This window comes from Heloderma suspectum, chromosome 1 (genome assembly GCF_057233095.1).
Source record: "Heloderma suspectum isolate Gila_16-S chromosome 1, 16-S_ref, whole genome shotgun sequence".
NCBI lineage: Eukaryota > Metazoa > Chordata > Lepidosauria > Squamata > Helodermatidae > Heloderma > Heloderma suspectum.
In genome coordinates this window covers 18,528,374-18,555,914 of record NC_139458.1, presented here as the reverse complement: position 1 = coordinate 18,555,914, position 27,541 = coordinate 18,528,374, and the positions used below count along the sequence as shown (strand labels likewise).

The 27,541-nt window shown below is 45.8% G+C and overlaps 1 protein-coding gene across 1 annotated transcript in view; it reads left to right on the top strand.

The window, feature by feature from the left end:
* AHNAK2 (AHNAK nucleoprotein 2) overlaps positions 1-23,883 on the top strand; it is a 50,760-nt gene extending 26,877 nt beyond the window's left edge. The window contains exon 6 of the mRNA XM_084843203.1: positions 916-23,883. Within this exon, the coding sequence (XP_084699329.1) occupies positions 916-21,066 (20,151 nt within the window). The 3' untranslated portion in view covers positions 21,067-23,883. The remainder of the gene's footprint in view (positions 1-915) is intronic.
* Positions 23,884-27,541: the final 3,658 nt, after the last annotated feature.

The window sequence follows — 27,541 nt, the reverse complement described above, 5'->3', positions numbered from 1 at the left end:
TTTACTGTAAACCACTTCAGGCTTTTTAACATGGCAAGCAGTATATAAATATTCTAAAATAAATACTATGTAAAAGAATGCACTGCATTAGGAAATTACAATTTCTGTATACTGTAGATACATGCAATTTCAATTCAATTCTGTTAGGTTAGAGAGACATTACTTTTATTTTGAAAATGGAGTTGGAAGCATTTACACTAAGTATGACTATGTCTGGATACAGCCCAAGGCATTTTATGTTCTGAAAGTAGTAAAGTTAGAACTGATAAGAAAATTCTCTTTGTTTATATTTCAATTTTACCCCAAATTTCAATTTATTTCTGGGGAGGAAAGGCAGAAGGGAACATTTGTTTGATTTTCTGTTGCTTCAAATTTTTTGGAAATTAAAACTATCTGGAACATTCGTGCATACGTAAAGCACATATGAATCAGCACACTCTCAATAAGAGATATCGGCAAGCAATATAAAAGCTACTGCTGTTTCTACATAAGATATAGTTACACACCTTCTTCCCCACTCGTATTCCAGTTTTACACTGACAAAAATAGAGCCTAGGAACATTGCATCTGGGTTTAAGAAGGGGAAAATAATTAAGGAAGGTGGGATTGATTACAAAATTGAAAAAATGATATTATGTAATTTTATTTTTTTCCAGACATCTGGGCTCTTGAATGGCTGAATCTTTCAATTTCCTAAATTATGAGATTTTTCTGAAATGTTTATCTACTGTCTCAATTCTCACTTTCAGTTGTGTGTTTTTTACATTGCCCCCACTATCCACTGGTATTTATGGTTTAAATATTCATTGGAAAAACGATAACGAACATTTTTTAATATGGAAGGGAGGGGTATAAAAACAATTTTTAATAAAAAATATAGTCCATAGCATTCATTCTGGAAATTCTCTTTCTCAGGGAAAAGAAATTCTGGAAATATCAGAGAAGACAATCTCAGAAGAAGATAAAGCAAAGTTAATTGTAAAACAAAGAGTTGGACGGCCAAAAAGAACCAAGAAGGATAGACTCTCCTGGCCAAAATTCCAATCAATGAAAAGTAAAAAGATTTTGGGACACAGAAGATCTCGTAGCACATCAGATGCATATGAGCATGCCATTCCAGATATATCTCCAACAAGCACAGACACAGAATCACAATTTCAGCCAGAGGAAATTCATGTGAAGGTTAAAAAAGGAAGTCAAAAGAAACTAAAATTCCCCAGTATTGGATTCAAGATGCATAGAAGTAAACAAGAAACAGAGGAGAGGACAAAATATGAAGTGAAACCTCTCACAAAGTATGAACATGATACTAGCCATGAAATCCCAGAAGTAATCACAGTGGCATATCCTACTTCATGGGATGGAGACAAAAAATTAGCAGAAACACACGGGCCAAAAAGAGATGTAACTGAAACAAAATTCGAACTACCACAACATACAAAAAAATGTCCTGAAGTTGAACTAACTATAAAAAAAGGCAAGGAAAAGAAACTGAAATCCAAGGAAACCATCACAAAACCAGAAACCACAACTATAACATCACAGATATCAACAGCTGTATTAGACACAAGTGAAATCAATGGTAAACTAACAGCACAATTGACACAACCATTTCCAAAGATACGAAAAAAGAAGCAAAAAGGATCAAAAGAAAAATTGCATATTGAAGTCCAAGCAGAAAAGCAAAAACCAGAAAAACTAAAACAAATTGACATCAAGGATGGTGTAACAAGAATACAAGAAGATTCAACCATCATGGTGAAACCACATGATATTACAATCCCAACAGGCCAGGCTTCCCTGGAACTAAAAGGTCCAGACCTACAGATTGAGGCACCATCGGCCAGGATTGCTCTGGATGAGACTGAGGTTCAGCTGGAAGGCATGGACAGTAAGTATACAATGCCTAAGTTCCAAATGCCAAAGTTTGGGATTTCCCTTCCCAAAGGGAAAGCAGCTGCAGAAGGGGAAATCACCTTACCTTCTGTGGAAGCTGACATCCCCAAGCCAGAACTGAAAACAGAAGTCACAGTCCCCACAGTGGCCATTGATGCTGACGTCAAGGTGCCAGGAGCTGACATTCAGGCACCGAGCGTGGAAGTGGGGGGCATTGAGAAGGGCAAAATCAAAATGCCTGATGTCAAGATGCCAACTGTCAAAGTCCCCAAACTGACGACTCCTCAAGTGGGGGTCTCCCTGCAAAAGGTCGAAGCAGACGTCTCCCTCCCCAAAGCAAAAGTCCAAGTGCCAGAAGCAGAAGTCTTCATCAAGGTGCCCAATGCAGAAGGCAGCATCGAAGGTAGCAGGATGAAAATGCACATGCCAAAGTTCAAGATGCCCAGCATGGGTTTCTCCAAGCCAGAAATCAAAGACCCCAAAGTTGACATAGATGTCAGCCTGCCTAAAGTGGATGTCGCTCTCCCATCAGCTGATGTCACCATTACCAAACCCGAACTGAAAACAGGTGACCTGACGGGGGACATCAGCCTCTCAGCACCCGACACTAAGATCCCAGTGGGCCATTCTACGCTGGAACTGGAAGCCCCAGACATACAGATTGAGGCACCATCAGCCCAGGTTCCTCTGGATGGGGCAGAGGTTAAGATGGAAGGTGTGGACAGTAAATTTAAAATGCCTAAGTTCCACATGCCAAAGTTTGGGATTTCCTTTACCAAGGGGAAAGCAGCTGCAGAAGGGGAAATCACCTTACCTTCTGTGGAAGCTGACATCCCCAAGCCAGAACTGAAAGCCAAAGTCACGGACGCCAAATTGGCCATTGATGCCGACGTCAAAGTGCCAGGAGTCGAGATTCAGGCACCGAGCGTGGAAGTGGGGGGCTTTGAAAAGGGCAAGATCAAAATGCCAGATGTCAAGATGCCGAGTGTCAAAGTACCCAAACTGAAGACTCCTCAAGTGGGGGTGTCCCTGTCGGAGGTCAAAGCAGATGTCTCCGTCCCCAAAGCAAAGGTCGACGTGCCAGAAGCAGAAGTCTCCATCAAGGTGCCCGATGCAGAAGGCAGCATCGAAGGTAGCAGGATGAAAATGCACATGCCAAAGTTCAAGATGCCCAGCATGGGTTTCTCCAAGCCAGAAATCAAAGACCCCAAAGTTGACATAGATGTCAGCCTGCCTAAACTGGATGTCTCTCTCCCTTCAGCTGATGTCACCATTACCAAACCCGAACTGAAAACAGGTGACCTAACGGGGGACACCAGCCTTTCAGCACCCGACACTAAGATCCCACTGGGCCATCCTACGCTGGAACTGGAAGCTCCAGACCTACAGATTGAGGCACCATTGGCCGAGATTGCTCTGGACGGTGCTGAATTTAAGGGGGATGGTGTGGATAGTAGATTTAAAATGCCTATATTCCACATGCCAAAGTTTGGGATTTCCCTTCCGAAAGGGAAAGCAACTACAGAAGGGGAAATCACCTTACCTTCTGTGGAAGCTGACATCCCCAAGCCAGAACTGAAAGCCGAAGTCACAGTCCCCGCAGTGGCGATTGATGCCGACGTCACGGTGCCAGGAGTCGAGATTCAGGCACCGAGTGTGGAAGTGGGGGGCGTTGAGAAGGACAAGATCAAAATGCCTGATGTCAAGATACCGAGTGTCAAAGTCCCCAAACTGAAGACTCCTCAAGTGGGGATCACCCTGCCGGAGGTCAAAGCAGACGTCTCCCTCCCCAAAGCAAAAGTCGACGTACCAGAAGCAGAAGTCTCCGTCAAGGTGCCCGATGCAGAAGGCAGCATCGAAGGTAGCAGGATGAAAATCCACATGCCAAAGTTCAAGATGCCTAGCATGGGTTTCTCCAAACCAGAAGTCAAAGGCGCCAAAGTGGACCTAGATGTCAGCCTGCCTCAAGTAGATGTCGCTCTTCCTTCAGCTGATGTCTCCATTACCAAACCCAAACTGAAAACAGGTGACCTGACAGGAGACATCAGCCTCTCAACACCCGACATTAAGATCCCAACAGGCCAACCTTCCCTGGAACTAAAAGCTCCAGACCTACAAGTTGAGGCACCATCGGCCGAGATTGCTCTGGATGGCGCTGAGTTAAAATTGGATGGTGTGGATAGTAGATTTAAAATGCCTAAGTTCCACATGCCAAAGTTTGGGATTTCCCTCCCCAAAGGGAAAGCAGCTGCAGAAGGGGAAATCACCTTACCTTCTGTGAAAGCTGACATCCCCAAGCCAGAACTGAAAGCCGAAGTCACAATCCCCGCAGCAGGCATCGATGCTGACGTCAAGGTGCCAGGAGTTGAGATTCAGGCCCCGAGGGTGGAAGTGGGGGCCGCTGAGAAGGGCAAAATCAAAATGCCAGATGTCAGAATGCCGAGTGTCAAAGTGCCCAAACTGAAGACTCCTCAAGTGGGAGTGTCCCTGCCGGAGGTCGAAGCAGACGTCTCCCTCCCCAAAGGAAAAGTCGACATGCCAGAGGCAGACGTCTCCATCAAGGTGCCCGACACAGAGGGCAGCATTGAGGTTGGCAGGATGAAAATGCACATGCCAAAGTTCAAGATGCCCAGCATGGGTTTCTCCAAACCAGAAATCAAAGGCCCCAAAGTCGACATAGATGTCAGCGTGCCAAAAGTGGATGCCGCTCTTCCTTTTGCTGATGTTTCCATTACCAAACCCGAACTGAAAACAGGTGACCTGACAGGAGACATCAGCCTCTCAGCACCTGACATTAAGACCCCAACAGGCCTACGTTCCCTGGAACTGAAAGCTCCAGACCTACAGGTTGAGGCACCGTCAGCCGAGATTGCTTTGGATGGCGCTGAGTTAAAGGTGGATGGTGTGGATAGTAGATTTAAAATGCCTACGTTCCACATGCCAAAGTTTGGGATTTCCCTCCCCAAAGGGAAAGCAGCTGCAGAAGGGGAAATCACCTTACCTTCTGTGGAAGCTGACATCCCCAAGCCAGAACTGAAAGCCGAAGTCGCAGTCCCCGCAGCGGCCATCGATGCCGACGTCACGGTGCCAGGAGTCGAGATTCAGGCACCAATCGTGGATGTAGGGGGCACTGTGAAGGGCAAAATCAAAATGCCAGATGTCAAAGTGCCCAAAACGACGACGACTCAAGTGGGGGTCTCATTGCCAGAGGTCAAAGCAGACATCTCCCTCCCTGTAGCAAAAGTCGACGTACCAGAGGCAGAGGTCTCCGTTAAGGTGCCCGATGCAGAGGGCAGCATTGAGGGTGGCAGGATGAAAATGCACATGCCAAAGTTCAAGATGCCCAGCATGCGTTTCTCCAAGCAAGAAATCAAAGGCTCCAAAGTCGATGTAGAGGTAAGCCTGCCTAAAGTGGATGCCTCACTTCCTAAGGCTGATGTCACCATTACCAAACCCGAACTGAAAACAGGTGACCTGATGGGAGATATCAGCATCTCCCCATGCGACATTAAGATCCCGGTGGGTCAAGCTTCCCTGGAACTGAAAGCTCCAGACCTAGAGATTGAGGCACCATCGGCCAAGGTTGCTCTGGGTGGGGCTGAGGTTAAAGTGGAAGGCATAGATAGTACATTCAAAATGCCTAAGTTGCACATGCCAAAGTTTGGGATTTCCCTTCCCAAAGGGAAAGCAGCTGCAGAAGGGGAAATCACCTTACCTTCTGTGGAAGCTGACATCCCCAAGCCAGAACTGAAAGCCGAGTTCACAGTCCCCTCAGTGTCCATCGATGCCGACGTCAAGGTGCCAGGAGTCGAGTTTCAGGCACCAAGCATGGAAGTGGGGGGCGTTGAGAAGGGCAAAATCAAAATGCCAGATGTCAAGAAACCGAGTGTCAAAGTGCCCAAACTGAAGACTCCTCAAGTGGGGGTCACTCTATCGGAGGTCAAAGCAGACGTCTCCGTCCCCAAAGCAAAAGTCGAAGTCCCAGAGACAGAACTTTCCATCAAGGTGCCTGACGCAGAAGGCAGCACTGAGAGTAGCAGGTTGAAAATGCACATGCCAAAGTTCAAGATGCCCAGCATGAGTTTCTCCAAACCAGAAATCAAAGGCCCCAAAGTCGACATAGACATCAGCCTGCCTAAAGTGGATGCCGCTCTTCCTTCAGCTGATGTCAGCATTACCAAACCCGAACTGAAAACAGGTGACCTGACGGGGGACATCAGCCTCTCAGCACCTGACATTAAGATCCCGGTGGGCCAACCTTCCCTGGAACTGAAAGCTCCAGACCTACAGGTTGAGACACCATCGGCCGAGATTGCTCCGGATGGCGCTGATGTTAAGCTAAAAGGTGTGGACAGTAAGTTTAAAATGCCTACATTCCACATGCCAAAGTTTGGGATTTCGCTTCCCAAAGGCAAAGCAGCTGCAGAAGGGGAAATCACCTTACCTTCTGTGGAAGCTGACATCCCCAAACCAGAACTGAAAGCCAAAGTCACAGTCCCCACAGTGGCCATTGATGCCGACGTCAAGGTGCCAGGAGTCGAGATTCAGGCACCAAGCGTGGAAGTGGGGGGCGCTGAGAAGGACAAAATCAAAATGCCAGATGTCAAGATGCCGAGTGTCAAAGTGCCCAAACTGAAGACTCCTCAAGTGGGGATCACCCTGCCGGAGGTCAAAGCAGACATCTCCCTCCCCAAAGCAAAAATCGACGTACCAGAGGCAGAAGTCTCTGTCAAGGTGCCCGACGAAGAAGGCAGCATTGAGGGTGGCGGGATGAAAATGCACATGCCAAATTTCAAGATGCCCAGCATGGGTTTCTCCAAGCCAGAAATCAAAGGCCCCAAAGTCGATGTAGAGGTAAGCCTGCCTAAGGTGGATGCCTCAATTCCTAAAGCTGATGTCAGCATTACCAAACCTGAACTGAAAACAGATGACCTGATGGGGGACATCAGCCTCTCAGCACCTGACATTAAGATCCCAGTGGGCCAACGTGCCCTGGAACTGAGAGCTCCAGACCTACAGGTTGAGACACCATCGGCCGAGATTGCTCCGGATGGCGCTGATGTTAAGCTAAAAGGTGTGGACAGTAAGTTTAAAATGCCTACGTTCCACATACCAAAGTTTGGGCTTTCGCTTCCCGAAGGGAAAGCAGCTGCAGAAGGGGAAATCACCTTACCTTCTGTGGAAGCTGACATCCCCAAGCCAGAACTGAAAGCTGAAGTCACAGTCCCTGCAGCGGCCATCGATGCCGACGTCACTGTGCCAGGAGTTGAGATTCAGGCACCAAAGGTGGAAGTGGGGGGCGTTGAGAAGGGCAAGATCAAAATGCCAGATGTCAAGATGCCGAGTGTCAAAGTCCCCAAAGTGACGACTCCTCAAGAGGGAGTCTCCCTGCCGAAGGTCAAAGCAGACGTCTCCCTCCCTAAAGCAAAAGTCGACGTGCCAGAGGCAGAGGTCTCCGTCAAGGTGCCCGACACAGAAGGCAGCATTGAGGGTGGCAGGATGAAAATGCATATGCCAACGTTAAAGATGCCCAGCATGGGTTTCTCCAAGCCAGAAATCAAAGGCCCCAAAGTCGATGTAGAGGTAAGCGTGCCTAAGGTGGATGCCTCAATTCCTAAAGCTGATGTCAGCATTACCAAACGCGGACTGAAAACAGGTGACTTGACAGGAGACATCAGCCTCTCAGCACCTGACATTAAGATCCCAGTGGGCCAACGTGCCCTGGAACTGAAAGCTCCAGACCTAGAGATTGAGGCACCATCGGCCAAGATTGCTTTGGGTGGGGCTGAGGTTAAGGTGGAAGGCATAGATAGTACATTCAAAATGCCTAAGTTGCACATGCCAAAGTTTGGGATTTCCATTCCCAAAGGGAAAGCAGCTGCAGAAGGGGAAATCACCTTACCTTCTGTGGAAGCTGACATCCCCATGCCAGAACTGAAAGCCGAAGTCACAGTCCCCATAGCAGCCATCGATGCCGATGTCAAGGTGCCAGGAGTCGAGATTCGGGCACCAAGCGTGGAAGTGGGGGACGGTGTGAAGGGCAAAATCAAAATTCCAGATGTCAAGATGCTGGGTGTCAAAGTGCCCAAACTGAAGAGTCCTCAAGTGCGGGTCTCCCTGCCGGAGGTCAAAGCAGATGTCTCCCTCCCCAAAGCAAAAGTCGACGTGGCAGAGGACCCCGTCGAGGTGCCCGACACAGAGGGCAGCATTGAGGGTGGCGGGATAAAAATGCACATGCCAAAGTTCAAGATGCCCAGCATGAGTTTCTCCAAACCAGAAATCAAAGGGCCCAAAGTCGACGTAGACGTCATCCTGCCTCAAGTGGATGCCGCTCTTCCTTCTACTGATGTTTCCATTACCAAACCCGAACTGAAAACAGGTGACCTCATGGGAGACATCAGCCTCTCAACACCGGACATTAAGATCCCGACAGGTCAGACTTCTCTGGAACTAAAATCTCCTGACCTACAGATTAAGGCACCATTGGCTGAGATTGCTGTGGATGGGGCTGAAGTTAAACTAGAAAGTGTGGACAGTAAGTTTAAATTGCCTACATTCCATGTGCCAAAGTCTGGGATTTTGCTCCCCAAAGGGAAAGCAGCTGCAGAAGGGGAAATCACCTTACCTTCTGTGGAAGCTGACATCCCCAAGCCAGAACTGAAAGTCGAGGTCACAGTCCCCACAGTGGCCATCGACGCTGACGTCAAGGTGCCAGGAGTCGAGATTCGGGCACCGAGCGTGGAAGTGGGGGGTGCTGAGAAGGGCAAAATCAAAATGCCAGATGTCAAGATGCCGAGTGTCAAAGTCCCCAAACTGAAGACTCCTCAAGTGGGGGTCTCCCTGCCGAAGGTCGAAGCAGATGTCTCCCTCCCCAAAGCAAAAGTCGATGAGCCAGAGCTAGAGGTCTCCGTCAAAGTGCCTGACGCAGAAGGCAGCATCAAAGGTGGAGGGATGAAAATGCACATGCCAAAGTTCAAGACGCCCAGCATAGGTTTCTCCAAACCAGAAATCAAAGGCCCCAAAGTTGATGTAGACATCAGCCTGCCCAAAGTGGATGCCACTCATCCTTCAGCTGATGTCAGCATTACCAAACCTGAACTGAAAACAGGTGACCTGACAGGAGACATCAGCATCTCCCCATGCGACATTAACATCCCGAAGGGTCAGGCTTCCCTGGAACTCAAACCTCCAGAGCTAGAGATAGAGGCACCATCGGCTGAGATTGCTCTGGATTGTGCTGATGTTAAGCTAAAAGGTGTGGACAGTAAGTTTAAAATGCCTACATTCCACATGCCAAAGTTTGGGATTTCGCTACCTAAAGGGAAAGCAGCTGCAGAAGGGGAAATCACCTTACCTTCTGTGGAAGCTGACATCCCCAAGCCAGAACTGAAAGCCAAGGTCACAGTCCCCACAGTAACCATCGATGCCGACATCAAGGTGCCAGGAGTCGAGATTCAGGCACCAAGCGTGGAAGTGGGGGGCGTTGAGAAGGGCAAAATCAAAATGCCTGATGTCAAGATGCCGAGTGTCAAAGTGCCCAAACTGAAGACTCCTCAAGTGCAGGTCTCTCTGCCAGAGGTCAAAGCAGACGTCTCCCTCCCCAAAGCAAAAGTCGACGCGGCAGAGGACCCCGTCAAGGTGCCCGACGCAGAGGGCAGCATTGAGGGTGGCGGGATAAAAATGCACATGCCAAAGTTCAAGATGCCCAGCATGGGTTTCTCTAAACCAGAAATCAAAGGGCCCAAAGTCAACGTAGACGTCACCCTGCCTCAAGTGGATGCCGCTCTTCCTTCTGCTGATGTTTCCATTACCAAACCCGAACTGAAAACAGGTGACCTGATGGGAAACATCAGCCTCTCAACACCGGACATTAAAATCCCGACGGGTCAAACTTCTCTGGAACTAAAATCTCCTGACCTACAGATTAAGGCACCATTGGCTGAGATTGCTGTGGATGGGGCTGAAGTTAAACTAGAAAGTGTGGACAGTAAGTTTAAATTGCCTACATTCCATGTGCCAAAGTCTGGGATTTCGCTAACTAAAGGGAAAGCAGCTGCAGAAGGGGAAATCACCTTACCTTCTGTGGAAGCTGACATCCCCAAGCCAGAATTGAAAGCCGAAGTCACAGTCCCCACAGTAACCATCGATGCCGACGTCAAGGTGCCAGGAGTCGAGATTCAGGCACCAAGCGTGGAAGTGGGGGGTGTTGAGAAGGGCAAAATCAAAATGCCTGATGTCAAGATGCCGAGTGTCAAAGTGCCCAAACTGAAGACTCCTCAAGTCTTCAAGACTCCTCAAGTGGGGGTCTCCCTGCCAGAGGTCAAAGCAGACGTCTCCCTCACCAAAGCAAAAGTCGATGTGCCAGAGGCAAAAGTCTCCGTCAAGGTGCCTGACACAGAAGGCAGCATCGAGGGTGGCAGAATGAAAATGCACGTGCCAAAGTTCAAGATGTCCAGCATGGGTTTCTCCAAAGCAGAAATCAAAGGCCCCAAAGTCGATGTGGGCATCAGCCTGTCTCAAGTGGATGCCTCAATTCCTAAGGCTGATGTCACCATTACCAAACCCAAACTGAAAACAGGTGACCTGACGGGAGACATCAGCATCTCCCCATGTGACATTAAGATCCCAACAGGTCAAGCTTCCCTGGAACTGCAAGCTCCAGACCTAGAGACTGGGGCACCATCGGCCAAGATTGCTCTGGGTATAGCTGAGGTTAAGGTGGAAGGCATAGACAGTACATTCAAAATGCCTAAGTTGCACATGCCAAAGTTTGGGATTTCCCTTCCCAAAGGGAAAGCAGCTGCAGAAGGGGAAATCACCTTACCTTCTGTGGAAGCTGATATCCCCAAGCCAGAACTGAAAGCCGAAGTCACAGTCCCCACAGTGGCCATTGATGCCGACATCAAGGTGCCAGGAGTTGAGATTCCAGCACCAACCGTGGAGGTGGGGGGCGCTGAGAAGGACAAAATCAAAATGCCAGATGTCAAGATGCCGAGTATCAAAGTGCCCAAACTGACGACTCCTCAAGTGGGAGTCACCCTGCCGGGGGTCAAAGCAGAGATCTCCCTCCCCAAAGCAAAAGTCGACATGCCCGAGGCAGAAGTCTCCATCCAGGTGCCCGATGCAGAAGGCAGCAACGAGGGTGGCAGGATGAAAATGCACATGCCAAAGTTCAAGATGCCCAGCATGGGTTTCTCCAAACCAGAAATCAAAGGCCCCAAAGTCGACGTAGACGTCAGCCTGCCTAAAGTGGAAGCCGCTCTTTCTTCAGCTGATGTTTCCATTACCAAACCCGAACTGAAAACAGTTGACCTGACAGGAAACATCATCCTCTCAGCACGTGACATTAAGATCCCAACGGGCCAACCTTCCCTGGAACTGAAAGCTCCAGACCTTCAGGGCGAGACACCATCGGCCGAGATTGCTTTGGATGGCGCTGAGTTAAAGGTGGATGGTGTGGATAGTAGATTTAAAATGCCTACGTTCCATATGCCAAAGTTTGGGATTTCACTTCCCAAAGGGAAAGCAGCTGCAGAAGGGGAAATCACCTTACCTTCTGTGGAAGCTGACATCCCCAAGCCAGAACTGAAAGCCAAAGTCACAGTCCCTGCAGCGGCCATCGATGCTGACGTCAAGGTGCCAGGAGTCAAGATTCAGGCACCAAGCATGGAAGTGGGGGGTGCTGGGAAGGGCAAAATCAAAATACCAGATGTCAAGATGCCGAGTGTCAAAGTGCCCAAACTGAAGACTCCTCAAGTGGGGGTCTCCCTGCCGGAGGTCAAAGCAGACATCTCCCTCCCCAAAGCAAAAGTCGACGTGCCAGAGGCAGAGGTCTCCATCAAGGTGCCTGACACAGAAGGCAGCATCGAGGGTGGCGGGATGAAAGTGCACATGCCAAAGTTCAAGATGCCCAGCATGGGTTTCTCCAAACCAGAAATCAAAGGCCCCAAAGTTGACGTAGACATCAGCCTGCCTCAAGTGGATGCCGCTCTTCCTTCAGCTGATGTCACCATTACCAAACCCGAACTGAAAACGGGTGACCTGTCGGGAGACATCAGACTCTCAGCACCCGACATAAAGATCCCGACGGGCCATGCCTCGTTGGAAATGAAAGCCCCAGAGCTAATGATTAAGGCACCATCGGCTGAGATTGATCTGGACGGGGCAGAGGTTAAGGTGGAAGGCATGGACAGTAAGTTTAAAGTGCCTACGTTCCACATGCCAAAGTTTGGGATTTCCCTCCCCAAAGGGAAAGCAACTGCAGAAGGGGAAATCACCTTACCTTCTGTAGAAACTGACATCCACAAACCAGAATTGAAGGCCGAAGTCACAGTCCCCACAACAGGCATCGATGCCGACGTCAAGGTGCCTGTAGTCAAGATTCAGGCACAGAGTGTGGAAGTGGGGGGCACTGAGATGGGCAAAATCAAAATGCCTGATGTCAGGATGCCAAGTGTCAAAGTGCCCAAAGTGACGACTCCTCAAGTGGGGATCACCCTGCCGAAGGTCGAAGCAGACGTCTCCCTCCCCAAAGCAAAAGTCGACGTGCCAGAGGCAGAGGTCTCCGTCAAGGTGCCCGACACAGAAGGCAGCATCGAGGGTGGCAGAATGAAAATGCACATGCCAAAGTTCAAGATGCCCAGCATGGGTTTCTCCAAACCAGAAATCAAAGGCCCCAAAGTCGACATAGACGTCAGCGTGCCAAAAGTGGATGCCGCTCTTCCTTCAGCTGATGTCACCATTACCAAACCCAAACTGGAAACAGATGACCTGACAAGAGACATCAGCCTCTCAGCACCCGACATTAAGATCCCAACAGGCGAACCTTCCCTGGAACTGAAAGCTCCAGACCTACAGGTTGAGGCACCATCGGCCAAGATTGGTCTGGATGGCACTGAGTTAAAGGTGGATGGTGTGGATAGTAGATTTAAAATGCCTACGTTCCACATGCCAAAGTTTGGGATTTCCCTCCCCAAAGGGAAAGCAACTGCAGAAGGGGAAATCACCTTACCTTCTGTGGAAGCTGACATCCCCAAGCCAGAACTGAAAGCCGAAGTCAGAGTCCCTGCAGCAGGCATCGGTGCCGACGTCAAGGTGCCAGGAGTCGAGATTCGGGCACCGAGCATGGAAGTGGGGGGCCTTGAGATGGGCAAAGTCAAAATGCCTGATGTCAAGATGCCGAGTGTCAAAGTGCCCAAACTGACGACTCCTCAAGTGGGGATCTCCTTGCCGATGGTCGAAGGAGACGTCTCCCTCCCCAAAGCAAAAGTCGACGTGCCAAAGGCAGAGGTCTCCGTTAAGGTGCCCGACACAGAAGGCAGCATCGAGGGTGGCGGGGTGAAAATGCACATGCCAAAGTTCAAGATGCCTAGCATGGGTTTCTCCAAACCAGAAATCAAAGGCCCCAAAGTCGACATAGATGTCAGCGTGCCAAAAGTGGATGCCGCTCTTCCTTCAGCTGATGTCTCCATTACCAAACCCGAACTGAAAACAGGTGACCTGACAGGAGACATCAGCCTCTCAGCACCTGACATTAAGATCCCAATGGGCCAACGTTCCCTGGAACTGAAAGCTCCAGACCTACAGGTTGAGGCACCACCAGCCGAGATTGCTCTGGATGGCGCTGAGTTAAAGGTGGATGGTGTGGACAGTAGATTTAAAATGCCTACGTTCCACATGCCAAAGTTTGGGATTTCCCTCCCCAAAGGGAAAGCAGCTGCAGAAGGGGAAATCACCTTACCTTCTGTGGAAGCTGACATCCCCAAGCCAGAACTGAAAGCCGAAGTCAGAGTCCCCGCAGCAGGCATCGCTGCCGATGTCAAGGTGCCAGGAGTCAAGATTCAGGCACCGAGCGTGGACGTAGGGGGTGTTGAGAAGGGCAAGATCAAAATGCCAGATGTCAAGATGCCGAGTGTCAAAGTCCCCAAAGTGACGACTCCTCAAGTGGGGGTCTCCCTGCCGAAGGTCGAAGCTGATGTCTCCCTCCCCAAAGCAAAAGTCAACATGCCAGAGGCAGAGGTCTCCATCAAGGTGCCCGACACAGAAGGCAGCATCGAGGCTGGCGGGATGAAAATGCACATGCCAAAGTTCAAGATGCCCAGCATGGGTTTCTCCAAACCAGAAATCAAAGGCCCCAAAGTCGACATAGACGTTAGCCTGCCTAAAGTGGATGGCACTTTTCCTTCAGCTGATGTCACCATTACCAAACCTGAACTGAAAACAGGTGACCTGACAGGAGACATTAGCCTCTCAGCTCCTGACATTAAGATCCCAACGGGCCATCCTTCCCTGGAACTGAAAGCTCCAGACCTACAGGTTGAGGCACCATCGGCCAAGATTGCTCTGGATGGTGCCGATGTTAAGCTAAAAGGTGTGGACAGTAAGTTTAAAATGCCTACATTCCACATGCCAAAGTTTGGGATTTCCCTCCCCAAAGGGAAAGCCGCCGCAGAAGGGGAAATCACCTTACCTTCTGTGAAAGCTGACATCCCCAAGCCAGAACTGAAAGCCGAAGTCACAGTCCCCGCAGTAGCCATTGGTGCAGAGGTCAAGGTGCCAGGAGTCGAGATTCGGGCACCAAGTATGGAAGTGGGGGGCATTGAGAAGGGCAAGATCAAAATGCCAGATGTCAAGATGCCGAGTGTCAAAGTGCCCAAACTGAAGACTCCTCATGTGGGGGTCTCCTTGCCAGAGTTCAAAGGAGACGTCTCCCTCCCCAAAGCAAAACTCCAAGTGCCAGAGGCAGAGGTCTCCATCAAGGTGCCCGATGCAGAAGGCAGCATTGAGGGTGGCGGGATGAAAATGCACATGCCAAAGTTCAAGATGCCCAGCATGGGTTTCTCCAAACCAGAAATCCAAGACCCCAAAGTTGACGTAGATGTAAGCCTGCCTAAGGTGGATGCCACTCTTCCTTCATCTGATGTTACCATTACCAAACCTGAACATAAAACAGGTGACCTAACGGGAGACATCAGCCTCTCAGCACCCGACATTAAGGTCCCGACCAGCCATGTCTCCCTGGAATTGAAAGCTCCAGAGCTACAGATTGAGGCACCATCAGCCGAGATTGCTCTGGATGGGGCTGAGGTTAAACTGGAAGGCATGGATAGTAAGTTTAAAATACCTAAGTTCCAAATGCCAAAGTTTGGAATTTCTCTTCCCAAACGGAAAGCAGCCGCTGATGGGGAAATCACCTTACCTTCCATGGAAACTGAGGTCCCTCAGCCAGAACTTAAAGCTGAAGTGACAGTGCCTTCAGTGGCAATCGAGACTGATATTAAGGGAGAATCTTCTGTTGTAGGGAATGAGTCTTCAGGATGGAAAATCTCCATGCCTTCCTTCAAAAAATCTAAGATTCCTAAAGGAGATATCAAAACACCTAAGGTAGATATTAATCTCCCAGTCATGGATGTTGAAGCTTCCAAAGCAGATATAGACATTCCTTGTTCTGATGATGATGAGCTGGATGTAGACATTGATGATGGTTCTTTATCTTCAGGAAAGTTTTCTAAGAAAAAAAGTAGTAAATTTAAAATGCCTAAGTTGAACATTTCCTCTTTTGGCAAGTCCAGCTCATACAAGACTGGCATTGCGACTGAAGGAAGTTGTAGAGAATCCGAGGTGGTGGTTGCTCCTGCTGGATCAGATGGAGATATAATTTTATCTGGAATTGGGACTGTCAGCTCTGCTTTGGAACTTGATTATCAGTCTTCAGTTACTGGAGATGCAGACACGTCCCAAGTCAACATTGCTGAAGTCAGCATGGATGTTCCTGAATCTCAGGGTCGTGTAGGTGGGATAAATATCAGCTTGCCTAGATTTCATCTGCCTAATTTGGGGTTTTCAAAGGTTGAGATAACTCCCAAGATTGATGTGGGTGAAAAAGTAGTAGATCATGATGTCACTCTTACCAAATATCATATCACTTCTCAAGAATCTGAACTAGAACTTGGGGGTGATGTTGCAAACTTGCCAGAAATGGAGAGTAAGTTTGAATTGACCATCCAGGGTCCAAGTATAGGATCTGAAGGTATATCAGCTGACACTGATTCCAGTGCAACAGAGATAAGTGTTGATGGCTCAAAGGGGAAGATTAAAATGCCAAAATTTCAAATGCCAAGGTTTGGATTATCACGTGTTAAAGATAAAGTACCAGAGAGTAAAGTCAGTGCATGCAAAGTTGACATTGACATTCCTGACATTGATACTGATGTGCAGGTTTTAGATATTAGAAAATCTGAAGCCCCTGAAGTAGAGACAGATGTTTCAGGTGTAAAAATGCAGATTTCGTCAGTGAAAGTTCCCCAAATGCCAGGAGCTGATATTAAAACATCAGAGATAGATGTTGTCCTTCCTTCTATACCAGAATCAGAGATTAATATTCAGGGACTAGATTTAGACATCAAAGATATAAAAAGTGGAACTCATGAAAAGGACACTGTAGAAAAAGAAAGTAAATTTAAGATGCCAACATTCCGGCTACCATCATTTAGCTGGTCTCCAAAAAAAGAAGCAAGTGTTTCCACTGATATTGATGCAAACATAGACAAAACCTCAGTTACAATTTCAACAAGTGAAATAGAATCTGAATTAGCACTTACTGTGGAGGATGTTGAAGGCCAAACTGAAGAATTGGAGGGCCATATGTCCATTGATAAAGACAGTGAGAAAACCAAAATTAGAAGGCCTCAGTTTAGCATGCCAAAAATATCTCTTACAAAAATGAAGGGCCATAAAGCTGAAATTTCTGTGCCACAGCTGGACAGTGACATGACAGTGTCTGTGTCAGAGGAAGAAGGGGACATTTCACTACAAATACCAGATAAAGAAATCAGTAGTGGTGATGCTAGAAAAGGCATTAAAATGCCCAGAGTTAAGCTACCAAGCCTAGAACTGTCCAAACCAGAAATTAAAGCTCCTAAATTGGACATGGAGGTCAGCTTACCTAAAGGTGATGCCAGACTTCCTACACTTGATGTCAGTCTTTCAAAACCAGAATTAAAAATAGCTGATGTTGGTGATGAGATTAGTAAATCAACAGCAGAAATTAAGGTTCCTATGGTGAATGCTCCAGAAGCAGGAGTGGAAAGACCATCCACTGAAGTATCTGTAGATGGATCAGATATTAAAACTGACGGTGTAGATGGGAAGGTTAAAAGGCCAAAATTTCAAATGCCTAAGTTTGGAATTTCATTTTCTAAAGGAAAAGTTCCAGACACTGATGTTAGTATACCATCTGAGGACATTGATACTCCTGGGCTGAAAACCACAATAGATATTGCTGATATTGCAGTGGAAGCTCCATCACTTGAAGTTGAGCGTGACATAGCTAGTACAGAAAAAACTGCTTTGGAAGGGAAAATAAAAATGCCCCATATTCCTAGACCTGACGTGAAGACTCCAGCAGTAGACATAAGATTACCTTCAGTTGGTCTTTCTGTGGCACAGCCAGAGCCAGAGACTCAAGATTCAGATGCTACAGCTGAGGAAGCAAAACTTGAGAGAGAGATGAAGAGTGGAAGTTTAGATGCAGAAGAGAAAGAAGGTCATTTCAAAATGCCAACATTCAAATTACCATCATTTAATTGGTCCCCTAAAAAAGAAGCAAGCCTTAAAACCAACATAAAAGAACTTCTGGAAGAACCTAGATTGACTATATTATCAGATGATACAGATACAGAAGTAAAAGTAGTTCTATCAGAAGATCAAGGAATCCAAGTGGACCAAGATGTTGAAACATCTACAAAAAAAGGTCAGGTGAAAAGGCCTCATTTTTCTATGCCCAAAATCTCCCTCTCTCGGACAAAGCTTCCAAAATCACAGGGTAACCTACCAAATGTAGAGGCAGATATTACTGTGGGAAGAGATGGAGCTTTGGTACAAATACCTGACATAGAAAGCAGTTTTACCACAAGAAAAGAAGAAACTGAAATAAGCATAAAAATGCCAAAGGGCATATCAAAAGCAGAAACCAAAGCTCCGCAAATAGATACAGATATTAACTTACCTAAAGCTGATATTAAGGTGCCCACAATAGATGGGTCATTTGAGTTGAAGAGTTCAGAAAGAGGGTTTGAAGATGAAATTGATATGGATAGTGCAAGAACGAAAAGTGATAGCATGGAAGGGAAGATTAGAATGCCAAAGCTCCAAATGCCAAAGTTTGGAATTTCAGTTACTGAAGGGAAATTGCCAGAAAGCAGCATCACCATACCAAAAATGGAAGCTGAAGCTTCTCAATTACAAGTGACAACAGAAATAGAGAGACTTGATGGAGAAGCTGATACCACTAATGCAGAAATAAAGGTTTCAGCTGGAAAAATAAAAATACCACAAATGCCCAGAGTTGAGATTAAACCATCTGACATATCTGTTTGCAGCCCTGATGAGAAGGATATAAACGTACAAGGAGAGCACAAAGCAAAGACTGGAGAAATTCAGACTGAGGAGTCTCAGGGCTGGTTTAAAATGCCAAAGTTCAGGATGCCTTCATTTGGCCGGTCATCTTCAAAAGGGAAAAAAGGTGATGCTGAAATGGAAGGCAGCACTGGAAAAGCTCCTGTTACTGAAGTACAAGTTGAAATAAAAGCTCCTGAAACTGCAATCCAGTCTTCCCATGTGGATATCGAATCATATTCTGGAAAGGATGTTTTAGAAGGCAAAGTCATGTTTCCTCAGGGAGAGATTACAGAAGGTAGAGTTTCAGTTCAGAAAGAAAATGAATCTGACATTGACCTATTAGTGGGTGAAGGCTGTCTTCCACAACTCCCAGGAAAAGCAGACAGTAAATTAAGTGTTCTGGGGACTAAAACATACGCAGATGTCGTCAAACATGGTGCTGAAGGAGAGAGTTTACAAATACATAAACCTATCCTCTCTGTCCCTACATCAGAAAGCATTGTACCAAAAGTGGATATTGATATAACTCTCCCTAAATGTGATGTGACACTTCAACAGCACAAAGCCAAATCAGAAACTTCAGCAGTGGCTGAGGAATCATCTACTGAAATTACTGCGGGTGGAACAGAGAGGAAAATTGATGCCACCGTTACAGAGGCAGAGGTAGTTGCGCAAGGCCACAGTGCAGTAGCAAAAACTGAAAAGATGGAGAGCCAAATGAAATCACCCAAAAAGGATATCCCAGGAAAAGAAAGCATATTCAAAATGCCAAAGTTCAGTGTGCCTTCATTTGGGTGGTCCACCACAAAGAGCACTGGCAACGTTGCTGACGTTATATCTGACCTGAAAGAGCCTGATGTTGTCCCTTCAAAAGTTAAAATGGATGTTTCAGTCACTGATGAAGACTTTGAAATAATAGACTTCCCAATTGAAGGCTTTGAAAAAGATGCATCCACAGAAGGTGAAGTGAAAGCAGAAGAGAGAGATGGCTCAGGTAAAATGAAAGCATCTAAATTCAAGATGCCAAAATTTGGCAGTCTACGTTCCAAATCACGGGGTTCAGACATTCATGTTGATGAAACAAAGATGGAGACTGAGGTGTCAGTCACTGAAACTGAAGGAGAGATGTTCGGAATCCAGGCTCATCAAAAAGCAGAAGGGTTTGTTGACATGAAGACTCCAAAACTAGATCTTACAGAAAAACCAGTAGACACTATGGAGAAACAATCTGAAGATTCAGAGCTAAGTTTCCAAATCCCCAAATTTAAAATGCCCAAGTTCACACATAGCACATCTACAGCTGAAGGACAGCTTTTGATTTCAGAAGGATCGATGGATATGAAATGTGCTGCTGCTGATACTGATGGTGCACCTCAACTGGAATTCAGGACTACATTCCTTGATGAGAAAGTTGAAGACTCCAGTTATAATATCCAGAAATCAAAAGTCAGGATTAAAACACTGTCTGAACCTGCCATTCAAAGAATGCAGATGGAAAGTAAACTCCCATCTATGGACTCTTCTTTTGCAGAGACAACAGTACGCATACAGAGGCCAATGGAATTCAGTACTGCATCGCCTACAGAGAAAATAGACACCATGGATGATAAAATCCAAAAGTCAGTAGCTAAAATTACAACTCTGACTGAACCAGACATTCAGACAACACAACTTGAGATTAAACTCCCATCTGCAGATTCATTTATTCCAAGTGCACCAGTGCATGTTCAACTACCATACCTTGAGAGTAAAGAAATAAAGATACAAGATAAATCTGCATTTGACTATGACGATTCTGAAAGTCAGGAGTCTTTCTCCACTCAGATAGTGAGAGAATCTGAGATTCCTCCATCAGAAGTTAAAACTGCCAGCTATGGGTTTTCTCTTCTCAAAGTGAAAATCCAGGAATCACATGTGAGCTTAGACATACCAGTTAAACTATCTTCTACAGAATATATGAATGAAACATTTGAAAGTAAAGATCACCAGCCTTCAGATGAAAGCTCAAGAGAAGCAATACCAAAGACTGGTTGTGAAAATTTAAAATTATCGGACAAAGGGCAAGATCTAACTGGTGCATTTGCTGAAGGAGCATCTTCCACAACTACACTGACAAAGCTGAAAGCATTTACAGTTGAAGTACAATCTTCCAGCGACTTTGCAGAGAGTCATTCTGATAGGCAGCCAAAAGAGATGTCTGAATCTGCTATAGAAGTAACAGAAGAAATGAAAGTTGCAGATACTGAAGAAGAAGCAACAGATCAGAAAGAAAAATCTGATAATAAGAAATCTTCTGGCAGATTTAAATTTTGGTTTCCAAATATTGGGTTTTCTTCCTCTGTCGATGACGCAACCTCAGATTCCAAGCCTGAAGCTGAAAAATCATTTCCAGAAGAAACTCAGCCTGATGACCCATCCACATCAGGCGGTGATTCTGCCAAACAAACTGAAAAAACTGGATGGTTTAGATTTCCCAAGTTAGGTTTTTCATCTCCAACAAAAAAGAGCACAGCAGTTGACAAAGAAGAGGAGATGGATCCAAAAGAAAGAAAACCTCAGGATGAAGAGAGTCCAACAGAAAAATCAGAAACTTTTTTTGATGCACAAGAAACTTTACCGCCTAAAGAGACAATTCCAGAGAAAGAAGAAAGTGAAACATCAGGGACCACACCTTCTGCTCCCATTGTTTCATCTTCAGCAAGAACAGAATTGATACTGCTAGAGAAAGGGAAAGCTGCACCCCAAAGCATTCCGGAAGAGGCATCAAAATGAGGTGGTTTCTTTCCCCATAAAATTCAAGCAGATGTAAAACTGTGATGGAGAAAAACACTTCTTTAAAAATGAGAAAACACATTGCCTTCTTTCCAGCAAAAGTAAATAGTAGATTACATTAAAATTATCTGAGAGATATTTTATATTTCAGTAGTGTTTACAAGATCATTGAAATGTAGAAAAAATAGTTCCTAATAAAGACATTTGTTGCATGGGACATGTGCATAAAGAAATAGACAAAACTACTGATAAAAAGTATCCATAGTTCTAAGGAGACCAACAAAGATCCTTTCTACTAATTTCCACAGAAATGTTCTTTCTTCAAACCAATTTAAAGGAACAAAAACAGGACAAGAAATTAAACATCATCATGTAAGAATCACAGTAATGATTTTGTTCTAGATTATTCGCAGAAAGTAGTAGGAAGCTAGCGCTGGGAGAATTAGAAACGTATTTCCTTTTTTAGATTTTATTTTTTTAACTGTATTTCTGCTGCTATCTTATGAAAAAATATATTTTCTTTATCTTACAATAATAGCTGTATTCCAGGATCATTTTAAACATAGACCAAAATGGAAATAATATTGTAAATAGTATAATGCTTATTCTTTCTTTATCAGTCTAAGCTAGAGCCGAGTTCAGCTGATCAGGAGCTAAAGCAATTTACATATCAGTGCTAAACATTTGCATCAACATACCTATCAATAACTGTCCTGCAATGGTAACATCATAATGTCATATTTTCTGATGTGCTGGCAGAGCTGTTAATACAACCCATCCTGAGCATTTATGTGCCAGAACAGCATATCTGAAAGCTGTTTCTGAAATTTTCTTCTTATTGTAAAGGTTCTTAACACCAGTGTCTTAAGATCTGTGTTGGAGTACCTTATTATGTGACAAGTTGGGGTATGTGCATCTGCTGCTGTATGAAAGAATCAGCTTTAATAATGCCACTGCAAAGGTTGTTTTCAGGCCTCTAGAGTGGGGATCCAAGAGATGAATTCTGTACGTGGCAACAGTTGCACATGGCCAGCTTGCCACTGGCCTGTGGCTACTATTTCTCAAGCTGAGCGTAGACTCCCAGTTTGACAGGGGTATAGGATGAATGCAGCTGACCCTTTACATTATCACATGATGACTTACTGTGGTGTACACATAATCACTGGTTGTCTGTATTGTCCTGCCAAGCAGCGAGAATTTAACCACTTCCCTGTTTCTACAGATACATAACTGGTACAGAAATGTGGCCAAATTCTTCATAGAGCTTGGCAGGACAATAGAGTTGGCTTACAAAATGCCTATATGCGTTCCATGGTAAGTTACCAGTTGTCAATAGTCATCTGTATTCACTTAATCACAAGCATTTACCAAGTGCATAATTTACCACAATGTGAACGTATCCTTTTTGGTGAGCCCTTTTTTGTATCCATCTACCAAGTCGCAAAGAGAATTTCCCCACATATCAAGTACCAATATGTGGTCACATGGTCATCTGTAGTCACATGGTCATCTGTAATCACTCAAATTCCTCTTGACATGCACTGTGCAGACAAGATCCCAATTTTTTTGCAAATGTATCTGGAATAAAACTGACATGAAACGTTATCTAACCATTTGAAAGTGGCATTTATTGACATTGATCATAAGACACGGGTTGTAAGATCCAACCATTGTGATAAAAAGAACCTTCTGAATCAGACTTTAGGATCAGGACAGTGATTCCATTACATGGGTCCTGACATGGATTAAGATCAAGTAACTAGATTGTAAACTGGGATTCAAGTGACTTCAAATTGATGATAATAGTCAGGAGTTTAGCCTTTGGAGTATATACAGAAGGGAGCATATGCAAGTGGCTTTAAGGCTTTCCTTGAGATATAAGTTGTAAATAGTTATGATTTGCATTTTTTGGATTATATGAATGCTTCTTACAAGTAAGCAGCCAACAAGATGGTACATAGCTGTTAAACATTGTGCTTATGTACTGCAAAAATGTTGAATGTATCCTGGCTATGGTCCTGATATGGAAATAAAAGCAGTATCATTAGTATTGTGATAATCATTCTGATTCTGAAGAAATACTATCCATGCTAAAATGGGGATGTTGCTATCTGAAAATCCTGGAAAAGGCTGAAATAAATCTGTATTTGGTCCTTAGGATCAGGATTCCCAGTTTGTTTACTAAGAAAAGCAGTATGTCACAGAGAGACGTGGGGATCTGTATGGGCAGCCCTATACAGTCATATCCCTCTACAGATTTAAACTGGTTTAACAGTCATTGCCCAAGGATTACCCTGTGAATTGTAGTTATGTGTGGAAAGCTCTGAGGACCACAAAATCCAGATTACTGGCAGTAATTTGCCACTCCACCATAGTCTTGCAAGCAGCAGTCCATTTGTTTTGTCCCATAAATCTTAATCATAGCCATTAAAAATCTACTCACACAACTCTGTCATGGAATCAGATTCTTGTTACTGCTAGAATGTAGGGCCAGCTTCAGATTTAAGGGGACCCTTGGCAACATGCTGTCTGGTGGCCCTCCTGAGCATGATGCTGAGGGAGTAGAGGAGGCAAACTTTCCTGGGGGAGTGATGTGGGTTTTCCAGAAAATTTTCCAATTCAAAATTTTCTGGAAAATTTTCAGTTTGCTTCAGAAAATGTTCTGATGCCTTAGAGAGATCTCATTTAACATATTTAATATACTTATATTTAGTAAACAACAAAGCTTTTAAAAAAAGTACCCCATGTTATTTTTTTTGTCCCAATACACCACAAAAGTATTTGACCTGATATATTTGAGGAAAAAATAAAGATTTAAATGTTATATTATGTAGAACTTTAATCTAAATACTTGTACAATTTTAAAGACAATAGCATGTACTTCCCTTACATTGTTTAAATTTTTTTAAAGGTGCTGAAAACTATTGGAGGAAAAAAAGGAAAGGTTCCTCTTGTGCAAGCACCAAGTCATTACTGACCCCTAGCGGGACGCTATTTTTCCTCGGCGTTTTCCTGGCAGACTATATAGTGGGGTGGTTTGCCATTGCTTTCCCCAGTCCTAAATACCTTTCCCCCAGCAAGCTGGGTACTCATTTTACCGACCTCGGAAGGATGGAGGGCTGAGGCGACCTGAGCCGGCTACCCAAGACCCAGCTTCCGCTGGGATCGAACTTAGGTCGTGGGGAGAGTTTCGGTTGCATTACTACCACGTACCACTCTGCGCCACATGAGGCTCTGAAAACTATTGACACACTAATTAATTTTAACAACCCAAAGAACTTTGCATGATATGCGGACAACCACTCATCTGTTTCAACATACTTCAGTTCTCTTCCACCAAGGCTGTTGGGGCACCTTCAGTTGCATTGTCACTATTTATTAGTTCCATTTCACTCTGAGATGTATATGTATTTCAATAACATATATGAAATCTCTCTCTCTCTCTCTCTCTCTCTCCCACACACACATACTTGGTAGGGATAATCACCTGAAAAATATTAATTACATCTCTGAAGCTGCCAAACTTACCTAATATTGTATCTGCAATTGGCACACATTCATTTTTACTAATGAATTTACGAAAGAGAAAATTTTCCACGGAAAAATTAAGCGCTGGAGAATTTTCTGGTTTAGAACATTTTCCGCCACCCCCCACTCCCCCATAGAGGGGACGAGTGGCAGTGGCTGATGCTGCATGGTTCCTGATGGGCCCTTTCTGGATACTAAAGCCTCGAACCTGAAGGTGTCAAACCCTGTGGGTGATTTTGCCACAGTGGGACGTTAGTGTTTACAGAAATGGAAGCATAGGACTGGCTTTTTTAATGCAGAGATGGCAAATTCCTCTGGCTCCGTTTGTTTAAAAACAAAAGGTAGCAAATGTGGTGCGCTGGGAGAAGGTAATTCTGCCCTGTCCTTCCTTTCATCACTGCCGTTACGGTGGAATTACCTGCCTGCGGAGGAGACTGCCTGTTATGTCCTTGCCTGAGTGAACTGTTCTGGGCTTGCCTCCTTCCAGTCTGGAGGCTTGCCCATACTCAGGCATGAAGTAGATATGTCAAGGGGAAGGTAACTCTTGCTTATTCTAAAGCCCTGTTCAGACATTTGACCGAACATGTGAAGGTTTAAACTGGATAAGAGACCAGGGCCACGTATGCTGTTCTCACCCACTTCATCCCTGTGCACACCACTTCCCGCTCCCTCAGTCCACGACCACCCTGCTTTGAGTGCAGAGGTCTGAAAGGGTGTCCTACTTGTCTTCATTGAATGTGACAAAGCAGGATCCCTGATACCGCAGAGTTCTACTCGCATTTAAGTGAACACATGTAGAGCACCCCTTCAGACCTTGCCCCTCAACACAGCAAGATCAGGGACAGAGGAGGCACGGCTGGTGTGCATGGGGACATCCGGTCCCCAACCCAGATTTAGCTCAACAGGACTTAAAAGTAAACCTTTTCCAGGTATTACAAGGAATACCAAGCTAGCCATGACATGAAACACATCATCATGTATCTCCGCCCCGCCCCAACACACACACACACACACACACACACACACACTTTTAAAATCCCAGCCTTGGGGGCCAGATTCAGGTCAGTACCATTCCCCTAACAAAACTCTCCCCAGCACACAGCTTTGAGGAGGGGATTCTCAAGGTGGGAGCAACATTGTGGGGGGGAAGGGTTAACACCCCTTCTCCTGTGCCTTGGTGTCAATCCAGATTGAGGGGGCAGCTGTTATGTTAAAGACCTCCCCCCTTGAACCATGAGAACCACGAGAAAGATTATGATGTGTTTCACTTCGCATCTATTTTGGCCCTCAAATGTGCCTCCAATTTTAATTCAGGGGAAAAAACAAGACTTGGCAATCAGAAGTAACACTGCAAGTTACCTCCCACGAAAAATACAGGAGCTACATTTCTGCAAATTCCTTCCCTACCACACATGCCAGATCTACTTCTGGAAAGCATCTGCTAAGCCTGTGACATCTAAGGAAAGAAAATGAACGCCTCACGGCCACCGACAAAGAGCATTGCACTGCATTGCATGAAGCATACATGCCTTTCAAACTCATTATTTCAGGGTTATAGCTCTGGCTTTTTGTGGGCCCTTGGGCAAGGCACCCGCAATGGGCCTCCTCCCTCAGTAAGTCCACCTTCTCAGCACTATTGCCGCCAGCCGCTATGGCTCCCCCTCGTTTCTCATCATTGCTGTCTTGCTTGCCAGGCAAAGAGCCAGTGAGCAAGCAGGCAGCGGCATCTGCTGCTGCTCCTCACCACCACGGTTGCCTGGGTGGTGGTGCAAGAGGCAGGTGAACGAGCAGGTTGCCATGGTGAAGAGGAGCAACTCCAAGGGGCTCTTGTCAGTGGGCCCCTGCTCAAGTGTGGGCCCTTGGCAGGTGCCCAACCATGCTTATCTTAATGCCGACCCTGGCTACTAGCCTTGATGGCTAAATTAAATGCAACCTCTAGATTCTAAAGCTGGATGCCACTGAACACCAGCGGCTGGGAGCAACATCAGGAGAGGGTTGTTGCCTTCGTGACCTGCTTGTGGGCTTCCCAGAGACTTCTGCTTGGCCACTGTGGGAACAGAATGCTGAACTAAATGGACGGTTGTTCTGATATAGGAGGGTTCTTCTCATCTTCTTATGTATTTTATATAATCTGCCTTGTGTATCCTAAAGGTGGGATCGAAGTCAAATAAATGAACGAACAGCAGCAGGTCAGGTTGCTTTTTGTTTGTTTTCTTGGCCAGTTGCAACCATATCTTAGTAATAAGGAGGCTCTACTCTAAGACTGGGGAATGTGTGGTTCTCCAGTTGTTGTTGGACTCCATTTCCCATTAGCTCTAGTCAGCATAGCCAATGGTCAGGGATGATTGGAGTTGTAGTTCAACAACATCTGGAGACCCACAGGTTCCCCACCCCTGCTCTGCGCCTTGTCATGCACCATTCTGCTCCCAACTTTGCCCTCCCCTGACTTGCAGGAACCAGGTCTGATTGCCATGGAAAAAAAGAGACTACTGCTTTTGTCATGGTTGCTGTGAAGGAGACATTTTTCTCCCTGTCACATAATACTCAAACCTGGGGTCATCCCATGATGCTGATTGGTGGGAGAATCAGGACAGAGAAAAGGAAGGACTTCATCACACAGCTTATAGTTAAACTATGGAATTCACAACCACAAGATGTAGTGATGGCCACCACTCTGGATGGCTTTAAAAGGGGGTTAGACAAATTCCTGGAGGAGAAAGCTATCAATGGTTACTAGTCCTGATGGATCTATGCTACCTCCAGGATCAGAGGCAGGATTCCTATGTACACCAGTTGCTGGGGAACATGGGCGGGAGGGTGCCGTTGCACTCAAGTCCTGCTTGTGGGTTTCCTGCGGGCAGATGGTTGGCCACTGTGTGAACAGAATGCTGGACTAAATGGACTTTTGATGTGATCCAGCATGGCTCTTACATTTTTAAACTGTGGA